The sequence below is a fragment of the Tachyglossus aculeatus genome, chromosome X2, assembly GCF_015852505.1.
Source record: "Tachyglossus aculeatus isolate mTacAcu1 chromosome X2, mTacAcu1.pri, whole genome shotgun sequence".
Taxonomy (NCBI): Eukaryota; Metazoa; Chordata; class Mammalia; order Monotremata; family Tachyglossidae; genus Tachyglossus; species Tachyglossus aculeatus.
In genome coordinates, this window is record NC_052100.1 from 13057111 (window position 1) to 13070567 (window position 13457).

Consider the following 13457-nt stretch of genomic DNA (forward strand, 5'->3'; position numbering starts at 1 on the left):
GATGCTGAGGTTCCGAGCACCACTCCCAGAGGGCTGGCTGAGCCGTCCTCCCAGCCCGACACACAGCGGGGGTGGAAGCTACTCCAGGCTTGGCTCTCCTCTCTTGCTCCCGATGTTGGCCAATCCCCCGGTCTCTCTCCCTCTGGGCTCGGCTCCTCCTCCGATCCCCGACTTCCACCCCTCGGCACTGTCCTCGGCTGGAGCGGCCGGGGAGGAGGCGGGGAGCTGACCGGCAAGTCGGATGGGGCTGCTTTTCAGTTCGGCACTCGAGGCGGCGGCGGTGGGCTTCCAGCCGGGGCCCCTCCTGCTCGGCTCACTCGCCTTGCGGGGCCAGATTCGGGAGGCGAAAGCTTGGGTGGGTTGGGGATGCCGAAGGAGGAGGTGCTTCGGGGTCCTGATGGAAATCGTTCCTTGGGGGTCGAGTTGCTGAGAGAACAGAGAGGAGCTGAAAGATCTGGATGAAAGAAGCATGTCCCCGAGAGCTCACCCCAGGGAACGCCGCAGGCGAGACTGAATTCATGGCAGAGCCTGCGTCAGGAATCCAAAGCAGCAGCAGCAGCCCAGAGGAGCCGTGACCCCGGGGGGGCATCTTCAGGCCCTATTTGGAGGAGTCCTTACTCAATAGCAAGCCACTGAAGGCCTCCCTAGAGGGGAATGCCCAAGAGGGAGAAAGAGAGAGAGAGAGAGACAGACAGACAGAAGTCTGCTGTGCCATCAGGCCCTGGCTTTGTTCCCCTGTGGTGGGTCAGCTGCAATTCTCAAGAGGAAAAGGCCACGTGGCTCCTCTCCCCAGTGAGCCACTTCCTTTTCCTAGGTCTCCGGACTGGCCGACTCTCCCATCGGGAACCTCCCCGCCCCTCCCGCCCCAGGACCCCCGACTTCTTGCTTTTTGTTCGGCTTGCCACCGTCGGACCACTTCCCGTGGTTTTGTTCAGTCTTCTGCAGATCTATCTCTGGGTTCTGGGCCTCCTTTGCTGGCTTGACTTCGGCTGGATCCTGCCCTGCCCGCCTCTCCGCCTGGGGCTGGGAATTGGCTCAGGGGTCACAGCGAATCATTCCCTTTGCTCGCCGAAGTCGGGTTACGGCAGTGCCCCCGACCCTCCGTTTTGGTCTGGATCCGTTCCGATGGTCCGGGCAACGCGGCGTCTCGCATCCGAGCTAAAGTGACTTACGACCAGTAACATTTTCGTCGGGTGGGGCGGGGGGCGGGGAGGGACACAAGCAGCAAAGTCTGATGCTTTCCCCCCTCTCCCTCTCCAGGTTGTACCCCGACACCCCACCTTGCCCATCGCCACAGGGATCCCTACCTGCACCCCCACACACACACCACGCACCGAGGAGGAAAAAGAAAAAAAAAATGACAGAATAAGCTGCCGTGTGGCTCGTTCGTTTTTTTTTCCTCTTTCTCCCAAACTAGAAGTGGCCCGAACCAGAGAGATGAGTTCATGTGACTTCCATAAGGAAAGAACAAGCTAGGCAAGGAAACAAAAACAAACACCCTCACCAAAAACAGCAACAAAAACTAAAGGAAACAAGAAGAAAACAAAAGTATACCCTCCTCCACCTTCTCCCTTTCTGGAAACTCCCTAGAAACAATGAAAACCAAAAACAAGACTAAACCCCCCCCCCAAAAAAAAACAAACAAAAAAACCCACCAATCTGGCTACATTCGCATCTAGTGGCTTTCAGAGCGGAATCTAAGCCTTGTTATTATATCCAGTCTCTTTTTAATACAACTTTTAATATTCTGGTTAATCGTAGAGATGCAACGTTTAACTATAGAAACAGCAGCAGAAAAGCATGGGGCACAAGACTTTTTATACAAAAAATTTGTTGCTTACAAAACATATGCAAAAGAAGCTAAAAAAAAACCCAAAGGCATCGCTATTTTTTTCTACATAAAAAAATCTCATAACTAATGTTTTTTTTTTTTTTTCTAAAAAAAGAAATATTAGGCTTAGGCACAATTTGCTGCTGGCTGCTTGTGAACAAGCCATGTTAACACAGCGTCTCTCCTTCTTAACTGAGTGATATGTATTGACTCTTCCGGACTTTATACTTAAGGCAATTTTTGACAAAGTGTTTCTTTCTTTCTGTTTTTGTAAATGCTCCTTAAGGCCTGCTGAATCCCCTTCCGTTTGGGCGTCACTGTGAGCAAGACGAAAGTTTTGTTTCAGGGAGCTTCCTGCAGCAGGTCTTCAGAACCCGGGAAAGCCCAGACCTAAAGGAAACAGAAGGACCAACCCGGTGACATCGTGTGAGGGCACGGTTTTCTCGCTCCGGGATTCTCAAATGAGGTACAGCCTTGATCCCCAGCCCCTTTTCCTCTCAGCATCCCCTGCTAGGGGCAGGCGGGGAGAGGGGGAAGATATGGGTGAGCCCGCTGTTGGGTAGGGACCGCCTCTGTACGTTGCCAACTTGTACTCCCCAAGTGCTTAGTACAGTGCCCCGCACACAGTAGGCGCTCAATAAATACGACTGAACATGGGGACCAGGGGAGCCGCCGCTCCATCTCAGAGGTGGAATAACCGAGTCAGCCAGCGGGGTGCCCAGTCTGGGCAAGCTAAACTCGGTCTCAAGCCACTTTCAACCGTTCCGATTGCAGCCCATCGGCAAGCAGCACGGCGTAATGGACGGAGCCCGGGCCTGGGCGTCCGCCGGTCACGGGTTCTAATCCCGGCTCCGCTGCTTGTCTGCTGGGTGGCCTTGGGAAAGTCACTTCCCTTCTCTGGGACTCAGTTACCTCATCTGGAAAGCGGGGGTTGAGACTGTGAGCCCCACGTGGGACAAGGACCGCGTCCAACCCGATCTGCTACCCGAGTGCTTAGTACAGTGCCTGGCACACAGCAAGTGATTGGCAAATCCCATGATTATTAATATTTTAATTTCCGTTCCCCCCCACTCCCAAAATTAGCTCTGCCTCCCTCCCACCAGCAAAACATTTTCAAACTTGAGGACTGCACGAAAGAAAGCCGGGAGCTTTGGCCACAGTGGCCGGGGGAGGAGAAGAGAGAGGCTCACGTAAGAGCGTTTCCCTCCTGCGACTTGGGTCTCCTGGCTCTCACACTTCTGAAAGAGCACCTGTGGCTCCTAGGGTGAGCGGATTCCCTTCTCCCCCAGCTTCCAGGCCGGGAAGAGAATGAGAATCCACGGGGGGGGAGGCAGAAGGAGAAGAAAGATCTCGGAGTAAGGGAGGGCACTCAAGGTCTACGAAGTTTGCGAGAAGTTGCCTTTGTCATAAAGCCAAACATGTGAACATAATGGGGGGGAGGGAAGAAAGAGAGAAAGCACGTGTACGCAGGGGCAGTTTGGGGGGGTACAGTTGGTAGAATGACGCTCTGCCTTACTGGTTCCTAGGAAATCCCAAGGACTGACGGGGTGGCCTCCAACCCTCCTAATGGCTCAGTGAGGAGGAACCATTCCTTCCTAGAATTGGAAGGCAGCTCCAGGGGTCATTTGGGCCAGGCCCCTGCCCCCGGGTGAGTCTCGGCTCTAGAGTCAGGCCCAGTTCTGGGTCCGGTTCTGAGTCCGGGGAGGACTCCGACTCTGGGAAGCCAGCGGACCTGAGCTGGGAACTTTGGGCCAACGCGCAGCAGGGCAGAAAGTGGTCTCTCCTACTTGGACGATACCTAGGAGCCAAGACGGCCCCCCGCCACCACACGCCTCCAACCTCCCCGTCCCGCCGTTGGATCACTTTGACAGCCACGAAGTACCTCCATAGGTGGAACCAAACCCCCTTGGTAAGCGCCTAGTATGGTGTTCTGCACACGGTAAGCGCTCAGCAATACGACCGAATGAGTGAATCATTCCCCCTGCTTGAGCCCACTTCTTTTCGTTTGGATTTCCGTGGAGAGCGGGGCCGGGTGCTTCTAGATTGGGATCGAAGCCAGCTGTGGAAACTCCGGGTGGGGACCGCGAGATTGGAGGGCAGACGAACACTAGGCGACTGACCCCAGAGCACCCACACCGACCGGGGTACAAAGGCAATCCCGGGTGCCTTTACGTACCTCAGATGTGCTTAAAGCCCAGGCGCTTCTTTAGACAAGAGGAAGGCGGAGGCTGGCTTCGCTAGGGAAGCCTGGCCATGCTTCCCGGCTGGAAGGGGACGAAGGCCCAAGCTAGGCAGAGGGGCTGTGTACCTTTACATGTGTCCAGCGGGGTTGTGGCCATCTCCCAGGCCAGGATGTGCAGCTGAAAGTGCCATCTGAGGGTCCCCAACCACTCCGGACACCTTCTCCTCTTCCCTGCGCTTTAAGCAGGCGGCTTTCGGGTTCAGATTGCGCTCTAGTCAAGGGGAGGGGGAGAAGACAAGTGTCCCATGAAAAGCGCTCGGAGAGGGCGGCAAGAGACGAAGGGGACCTGGGGTTGGAGGGGTGGGGTGCAGGCGAGAGTGCGGTGAAGAGAAAGAGAAGAGGGAGTCCCTAAAATCCGGAGCCTTGGAAGAAAAGCAGTCCCTCCCACACCTTCCCGCCACGGCCGCTGAGAGGATTTGGATGGTCTGGATAGATCGTCGGTTGGCCACTGGGGTGAGGAGGAACCCACGTGTACGCGAGCTCTCCGCGGGACAGGGACTCTGCCCGATCTGATGATCTCCTAGCTACCCCAGGGCCTTGTACAGCCCTTGGCACTGTGCAAGCGCTTCACAAATGACACGACGATGACTGTTCCTCTTTCAAATACGCTCCGGTGAATGGGGGGAGGGAAGGAGAAGAGGGGATGGGTGGAGGGCCCGGATCGAGTCTGAGTGCCAGACAGCCCGAATCCCGGATTTCCAGCGCGCGCGCGCACACATAGACCCCCGCCCCTCCCTCCCCTTCCCCCCCGCCCCAACCGGCACCCGAGTACTCGCCCACAGAAAGCTCCCAGTGACAAAGTCCTTGCTGGGTACTGTACCTCGTACTTGCTGCTCCAAGCCCAGAATGACCTGCACTGCTTGCTGGAGGATGATCAGTTTGGTCTGTGCTTTGTCCGTTTTTAAGTGCATCTGACACATGCGTCCCAGCTCTTTGAACGCCTCGTTAATGTCCCGCACACGCACCCTCTCCCTGGCGTTATTGGCCATTCGCCTCTCCCGGTCCCTCAGATCTTTGTCCTCCAGTGACAGGGCCTCATCTGTACTGCTGGGTTCACAGCACCACAGGCGTTAGTCAGGGACAGTGTCGCTTCCAGGAGCTCGAGCAGTTGCTGGGCTGGAAGTGTCACTGTCCTGTCCACGGCGGGAGGCTGGGGACACCTCAGCCTGGCTTGCCGGCTGCACGCTCTCTCCCCGGGGACCCCAGCGGCCTCGTCGGGGCCTCATGGTGGGGTCTGGGCGTCGGGGGGCGGGGTGAGGGGGAGGCCCTGCCGACACCAGGCCCATCTCCTTGCAAGGGCCCTGGGGAAACCCTGGCCTGCACGGGAGAGCCCGGGCGGTGCTACGGGGGAGGCTAGGAAGGAAACGACTGCAGGAGGGCAGCCTGGATCTTTAAAGAAGGGGTAACCGGCTGCACGCGCGTGCGTATGCGTGCGTGAGAGTGGGTGGGTGAGTGCGTGCCAGCCAACGTGTCAAAGTGACAGTGAGAGAGGGTGAGCGAGCAAGGGAAAGAATGCATGATGCATGAAAGTTCAAACTGGGGCGTGACCCTGGTCCGTCCCTCGAGGGGGTATTTTCCTGGGGTCGCGGCAACCTGTCTCCATCCCTCCTGCCCGGGTTGGGTGCAGAGGGGGCAGAAAGGGAGGGTAGAGGGAGAGACCCACCACCACCCGCAAAAGGGCAGGAGCCTGGGGCGGGGAACATCTTGGCAGTTTCTTCGAGCTGGGGCCAACTACTCCCGCCAGACCCTTCCCCTGGACGACCTTCTCCTGCCAGAGCAAAGCGCCCCCTATAAGCTACAACTTCCGCTCTTCTGATTCACCTTCGTGAACCGACACCGGTCCCTGTCCCCACCTCGTCCTGGCTGGCATCAGTCCTCCCTGCCCCGAAACCAGGCAGACCGGGAGGCACGGCGGCACGGCGTAGCGGACGGATCGCAGGCCTGCGAGTCGGGCGGTCACGGGTTCTAATCCCGGCTCCGCCACCTGTCGGCCGCGTGACCCTGGGCAAGTCACTTCACTTCTTAGTTACCTCATCTGTAAAGTGGGGATTGAGACAGGGTCCAGCTGGATCTGTCTGGGTCCACCCCAGCGTTCGGTACGGTGCCCGGCACACTCTAAGCGCTTAACGAGCGCCATCGGTATTATTCCGCAGCAGCCCGTGGTCAGCTCCGCTAGGCGACTCACTGACAGGAGAGGGGGAGTGCTGGAAAGGGAGGGAGGCGGCGTCCTCCGATATCGTTGACGCCGGTCACACTGAAACCTGAACTCCTCTTACCCAGGAGCTCCCTGTTGGAGCCCTCCTTGCCGCGTCTCCGTCTCTCCCTTTCCTTCACTCTCCCTCACTCTCTCCATTTAATATCCATTCAAGTCAGGGTCCCTTTCCTCCACCTCTGTGCCAGCTCCTCATTCCAGGCTCGTCGGACAATGGAGACCCGAGGCCGCCCCACGAGCGTTGGCTGCCACCGTAATCCACAGGTGCGGGTTGGGAGAGGGCGGGGAGAGCAAATGGCGCATCTGTCCCCGAGCTTTCCCCGCCGGCTTTCCTGCCGTGGCTATCTAGTCGGCATCGGAGTATCGCCAGCACGTGGATTGAGTGGCTCGGCCTTAGCCCTGAGCTCAGGACTTGGGGCTGGTGTGCCCCCTTTGCTTTGGTTTTAAAAAAGGACAAGCGCAAGAGACCAAAGTGACCAGGGTGACAATGGGTTTTTGGTTTGAGGTTAGCCCTTTCTCTCCTCCTCCTGGGCTTTGATTGGCGATCAGCAAGTACAAGGTAGAGAGTGGGGCCAGCGGGGATGGGGGGGAAGGTCACGGCTGGGGACTGTCTGTGGGAGACTGAAAGAAACAATAAAAAGGGGAGAAAGAAAAGAGGAGGGAGAAAGCGAAGGAAAGGAGAAGTGGGGGGGGGGGGGCGGGTGAGAGAGATAGAAAGAAGGGAAAAATAACCAAACACATACTGTTAAGAGGTGCAAAATTACAAAACTGGAGAGAGGTACAAGGAGAGTCAAAATGCCACAATGCAACAGCAGAGAGCAGACAGAGAGGAGCACAGCCCAGCCCAGCCCAGCAAGCTCCACGACTCCTCATTCCAGTCCAAGCAACAGCGCTGCAGGAAAGAACAGGGTTAATGGGCTGGAAGCAAGGCAGGGGACGGGGCGGTGGGGGACACGTGGCGGGGGACTGATGGGCCGGCAACTCAGGGGGCCCACAGAGCCCAGCCCAAATTGGGTTGGCCATCATCATTCAATAAATACCATCGACTGACTGATAGCGTTGCCCCAAGCCTCCTTCCTGATCACAAGGCTAAGGGGAAGGGCAGGGAATGGGGTTGACCGTCAGCTCGCTGGGGGCAGGGAGCGTGTCTACCGAATCCGTCGTACTGTCCTCCCCCGAGCACTCAGTCCAGGGCTCCGCACACAGTAAGCGCTCAAGAAATACTACTGGTCGGTGGATCGACTGACCCAACACCAACCTCCCCAGACCAGTGACTGCCCTGACAGAGTCCACGGCTGGTGTGGGAAGTGGAACGGAAGGAGGGAGGGGACCGCAAAGGGAGTGGGGAAAGGGAAGAGAGGACGGGTTAGGTCTTGAATCTCTGTCTGGGGGAAAGGGATGTGTGGGGGAGAAGGGCTCAGCGGGGCAGTAGGAGAAGCAGACGTAGAGCCCAGGAGAGCTCTCAAGGCCGCTGGCCGGGACAGCAGCCCGATGGGCTTCGGGGCTGGGGCTTGGGCTCCGGCTCCAAACCGGCCTCGGCGCTGTTGTTCAGCAGGAGGATGAGATCGGACGGGGCTACCTCTCAAGCAATTCCGAGGGGGTGGGAGGAAGCTGCTGCGGGGGTAATGATGGGAGGGATCTACACCACCACTGTAGCCCCATCCAGCTTCCTGGAAAGCTGTTGTACTTCCCAAGCGCTTAGTACAGTGCTCTGCACCCAGTAAGCGCTCAATAAATACGATTGATTGAATGAATGAATGAATGAATGGTGGAAAGAGCCCGGGCGTCAGAAGACCTGGATTCTCAATGAGGCTCCACCACTTGCCTGTTGTGTGAATTTGGGCACATCACTTAGCTGCTCTATGCCTCCGTTCCCTCATCTGTAAAATGGGGATTCAATACCTGTGCTCTCTCCTCATCGGTGGGACCCGATGATCTTGTATCTACCCCAGCACTGACTACATTCATTCTGTCGTATTTATTGAGCGCTTACTGTGTGCAGAGCACTGTACTAAGCGCTTGGCACGTAGAGAAGCAGCGTGGCCTAGCGGACGGAGCACCGGCTCCAAGTCAGAAGGGCCCGGGTTCTCATCCCGGCCCCGCCACTTGCCTGCTGTGTGACCTTGGGCAAGTCACTTCGCTTCTCTGTACCTCGGCGACCTCATCTGTAAAATGGGGGATTGAGGCTGTGAGCCCCACGTGGGACATGGGCTGATCAGCTTGTACCTGCTCCAGCGCTTAGTACGGCGTCCGGCACATAGTAAGCGCTCAACAGATATGATTTAAAAAAGCTCAACAAAGAACCGGCTATTATTGCTATCACCGTGAGAGGTAGAGGGCTTCCTGGTCTACATTCGGCTCAAGTCACAGTCCAACCTCCCCCTCCACTGGGGCTCTGGACGAAGCTCTCTCACGTGTCCAGCAAAGCCCCGTTCCGGTGCCACCGAGGGCCCAGGTGCAATAATGGGCCCCGAGTCACCCCACCTGAAGTGGGAGGGAAGGATGATTCTCTCCTCCAGATACCCAGCGCCAAGAAAGCTGGGAGCCTGAGGTGGGAAGGGGTTCAGCGGGAAGGGGAGACGTGAGGAGGGAGGGATAAAGGGAGGGACAGATGGGCAGGTAGGCGGGCAGCCCTGCTGGGTGGCTCAAGAGCTCGACCGCAGCAAGAGCCCCGGGCGCCGGGCCCGGACTCCGGAGCTGTCCTGCCTCCCGGCCCCTGGCCCGCAGGCAACGGCTTCAGATCCCAAGAACGGAGGCGACAGACGGGTTGGGGAGGGGCGCGCGGGAGAAGCAGAGCAGCGGGGAGAATTCCAAGCCACGACGGGTGAAGGCGGGAGGCGTCAAAGCGTGGGCAGGTGGCACGAGATAGACAGACGGACGGACAGACGGACAGACAGACAGACAGCCCACGCCGATCGGCTACTCCGTCCAGACGCCGCCACCCCGTAAGGCTCACTGACCTCGGACTTGTTGCTCCAGGTTCAGTATGACTGACACAGCCTGGTGGAGGATTAGCAGTTTGGTCTGTGGTTTTTCGCTGTTAAGGTGGAGCTGGCACATGCGTCCGAGCTCTTTAAAGGCCTCGTTGATGTCGCGGACGCGCAGGCGCTCGCGGGCATTATTGGCGACCCTCCTCTCTTTCTCTCTCTCGGCTTTTTGCTCTGGAGGAAGAAGGTCGTCCTCCTCATCCTCATCTTGACTAATGGTTGGAAATGAGAGAAGGAGAACAGGGACACATGCTCTGTGTGCAATCTCGGCCCCAGCCGCTCAACCAGGCTAGGGGATCCGCGGGTTCTGCCTGACCCTCCCAGGCTTCTCCTGGATGCCCACGGTCGGGAGGGGCGGGGGGTGAAGGGCACAAGGAGGATGTGGGGGGTGGGGAGGGGGAGAGAGAGAAAGAAAGAGAGAGAGAGAGAGAGAGCGTGCACGCACACGGCCCCCCAAGTTACCCACCGGGCGGTGATGCCTGCCACCTGGATCTACTTACAGGGAACGCTTACCCCGTGCCCTCTCCAGGGCTCCAGGGGCGGGGGAAGGGGCGGGCAGGGAGCTAGAGGGGGTGGGCAGGCATCGGGGGGCTGGTTGGGGGCGGGGGTGGGTCCAGGGGGCTGCAGAGACGATCCGGCCGGCTGGCGGTGAGCCCCGGGAAGAAAGTCGACCCGGTTGAAGCCGGACCGCCCTAGTACATCAGTCCTCTCCCGGCCCCCGGGAGGAACTCCTCCCCCGCCCAAACCCCCAACCCCCGCCAACAGAGAGTCTGAGCCAGAGGGAGAGAGCAGGTCGGGGCGGGGGGGAACCCGTTCGAAGGGCACCTTGTTCGATTCCGAGAGGGTTTCATCTCCTTCTTCTCCTCTTCGGAGTTCTCGGCCACGGACATGTTCTCCTCATCCTCCTTCTCCTCCCGCTTGATTTCGCTTGTGCCTGAAGAGACACTTGCTCTGCCCAGCCCCGCTGCCAAGCCTGCAAGCTCCCACAGGAGACAGATAAGAAGTGTGTGTGTCGGGGGGCGGGGGGGACGACGACACGCGACCGAAAGCGGCAGCTCCCTGCCCCAGGTCACAGAATCTGGGGACAACCCTCCCTCCCGGAGTGGTCCGGGCCGCACCCAAAACATCCAGCCTTTGTTCCCCCAGGAAGTTGTGGAGGCAGAAAGGTTCACAGAGAAAGCAGCCCAGGCCGAGTTAGCAGAGAGGTGGCTCGTGATGCGCCGGGGCAGACACCGGAGATGACAGCCCTAGCCCTTCCCCAGCTGTAAGGGTGAGTGTTGCCGAAAGACAACCATTACCCGGTTCCTCCAACTGCCCGCGGGTGGCCGTTGACGGACACAGAGCCCGGCGTCGGCTGGACCCTAGGCCCAACCCACCAATGGCAGTGTGGGGCCCGTGGTCTTATTTCCTTTGACGAGCAGGAAATGCAAGAGATGACCCCTGGGCTTTTCCCATCCCGCACCGTTCTTAGAGGAGAAAGGGAGCCGGAGACAAATGGCTCGGCCACCTCTGCCAGGGGAGGGTGGAGAGGGGGTGCGCGCCCCCCACAAATCTCGTCAGCCCAGAACTGGGAAAGCACCATCTCTAGGGTTCTCCCCCCAACAGACTTACCGCTGTACGTGTCTGGCTGCCGGGTCAGGTCGGGAAGGGAGCCGGGCTGGGAGGGGAGAGACACGTGGTTGTGCAGCAAGCCGGTGTTGCCGGCAAGGCCGTCCTCTGGGTGGCCACTCCCCACCTGTGCGCGGACACACAATGGTGGCCAGGGTCAGAGCTCATCCCCAGTTGTGTGGACTGATGAGGTTCCCTCTCCCCACCGCCTGATCTCTCTTTATTTATTGCAAAACTTGTGTGCAGGGCGGGGAAGCCCTATCCCCGTCTTGCCACCCCTTTTCCTTCACTGTTGCGATACTGTGAGCAGGTGAGGCTGGGCAAGATGTTGGCTGCCCCCGGCCTTTGGGAAGCAAGGACGGCCTCCGCTGGGGAGTTTCTAGTTTCGCTCCCGTAACGGGCACCCTGCAACGAGCAGACAGCGTGAGCCGACCGAGGGCAAAGGGCCCGAGGGAGCACCGAGACAGACAGGAAGGCAGGCCGAGCCAGGTGACTGCCGGGACGAAACGGGGTTCCGGGAGTCTCCCGGGATCCCTCTGGCGGGACAGGGGTTGGGCTCTGCTCTGCTCCCAGGGGGTTCCAAGGGTGACGCGGCCCCTCCCTGTGCTCACCAGGCTTGAATGGCGGTTGCCTAGAGGCATGACAGAGGCAGGGAAGCCCTGGCCGAGCCCGCCCACCGCCCCGCTGTGGCCGGCGCCCAGCAGGCTGTGCATGTCGCTGGTCTGCCCTACAGCGTGATTCCTCAGGACGTGGATGGCTTCGTCCAGATGATCTTCCATTTTGTTTTGCTGCAGGGAAAAGGATTATGAGGGGGTGGGGGAGTAAGGGGTGGAAGGGGCAAGCCTGGTCGGCTCCGGTCAGTCACGACGGGCTCTCCTGGATCCCTCCCCTGCCCTGCCGCCCCTCCGGCCCCCGCCAGGTGCGGCCAGGGGGCAAGGGGGAGCCCGGAGAGGGTGGAAGGAGGGGAGGTACTTACTAAATTATGTAGAGTCCCTTCATAGCTAGGAGATAAGGCACCAGATGCACCCGCACGGGGCCACTGCGATGTGCCTGAAAACAGCAGAGGGAAGGGTGAGGCGCAGTAGCAGCACTGGCCACGCAGGGGCGCCAAACCCCAGCCGACACTCATTCATTCTTTCATTCATTCATCCAACCCTATTTATTATTAATAATAACAATAATGGCATTTATTAAGCGCTTCCTATGTGCTGTTCTAAGCGCCGGGGAGGCTACAAGGTGGTCAAGGTGTCCCCCGGCGGGGGCTCACCGTCTTAACCCCCCATTTTACAGATGAGGAAACCGAGGCACAGAGAAGTTCAGCGACTTGCCCAAAGTCACGCACTGACTTTGGGCGCTTACTGCGGGCAGGGCAGAGAAGTCCAAGAAGGCGACAGATAGAGACGGTCCCTACCCACCAGCGGGCTCACAGTCTAGAAGGGGGGAGACGGACAGCAAAACAAAATATATCACCAAAATAGAATAGTAAATCTGTACAAATAAAATTAGAGTAATACATTAATTAATTAATTCATTCATTCAACCGCATTTACTGAGCGCTTACTGCGTACAGAGAACTGTACTAAGCGCTTGGGAAGTCCAAGTCGGCAACAGATAGAGACGGTCCCTACCCACCAGCGGGCTCACAGTCTAGAAGGGGGGAGACGGACAGCAAAACAAAATATATCAACAAAATAGAATAGTAAATCTGTGCAAGTAAAATTGAATAGAGTAATAAATTCATTCATTCATTCAACTGTATTTATTGAGCGCTTACTGTGTGCAGAGCACTGGACTAATCTGTACAAAACCTGAAGCTCAATCATTAGCCTGTCATTGATTCATTCATTCAATCGTATTTATTGAGCGCTTACTGCGTGCACAGCACTGTACTAAGCGCTTGGGAAGTCCAAGTCGGCAACATATAGAGACGGCCCCTACCCACCAGCGGGCTCACAGTCTAGGAAGGGGAGACGGACAGCAAAACAAAATATATTAACAAAATAGAATAGTAAATCTGTGCTAGTAAAATTAAAGTAATAAATTCATTCATTCATTCATTCAATCGCATTTATTGAGCGCTTACTGTGTGCAGAGCACTGTACTAAGCGCTTGGGAAGTCCAAGTCTGCAACAGATAGAGACGGTCCCTACCCACCAGCGGGCTCACAGTCTAGAAGGGGGAGACGGACAGCAAAACAAAACATATTAACAAAATAGAATAGTAAATCTGTGCAAGTAAAATTAAAGTAATAAATCCATTCATTCATTCAATCGTATTTATTGAGTGCTTACTGCATGCAGAGCATTGTACTAAGCGCTTGGGAAGTCCAAGTCGGCAACAGATAGAGACGGTCCCTACCCACCAGCGGGCTCACAGTCTAGAAGGGGGAGACGGACAGCAAAACAAAACATATTAACAAAATAGAATAGTAAATCTGTGCAAGTAAAATTAAAGTAATAAATTCATTCATTCATTCAATCGTATTTATTGAGCGCTTACTGCATGCAGAGCACTGTACTAAGCGCTTGGGAAGTCCAAGTCGGCAACAGATAGAGACGGTCCCTACCCACCAGCGGG

The 13457-nt window shown here is 57.3% G+C and overlaps 1 protein-coding gene across 4 annotated transcripts in view; it reads right to left on the reverse strand.

Moving 5' to 3' along the window:
• Positions 1–1715: 1715 nt before the first annotated feature.
• The window catches only part of TCF3 (transcription factor 3), a 118406-nt gene continuing 106664 nt past the window's right edge, over positions 1716–13457 (reverse strand). For 2 of the 4 annotated variants that reach the window (XM_038770772.1, XM_038770771.1), the window contains exons 14-20: positions 11857–11930; positions 11492–11668; positions 10884–11007; positions 10098–10245; positions 4894–5120; positions 4140–4284; positions 1716–2221 (exon numbers count right to left, since the gene is read on the reverse strand). In XM_038770772.1, coding sequence (XP_038626700.1) covers positions 4142–4284; positions 4894–5120; positions 10098–10245; positions 10884–11007; positions 11492–11668; positions 11857–11930 — 893 coding nt within the window. In that variant the 3' untranslated portion in view covers positions 1716–2221; positions 4140–4141. Of the gene's footprint in view, positions 2222–4139; positions 4285–4893; positions 5121–9245; positions 9485–10097; positions 10246–10883; positions 11008–11491; positions 11669–11856; positions 11931–13457 lie in introns of all 4 variants that reach the window. The other 2 variants (XM_038770770.1, XM_038770769.1) reach the window with 1 other exon arrangement.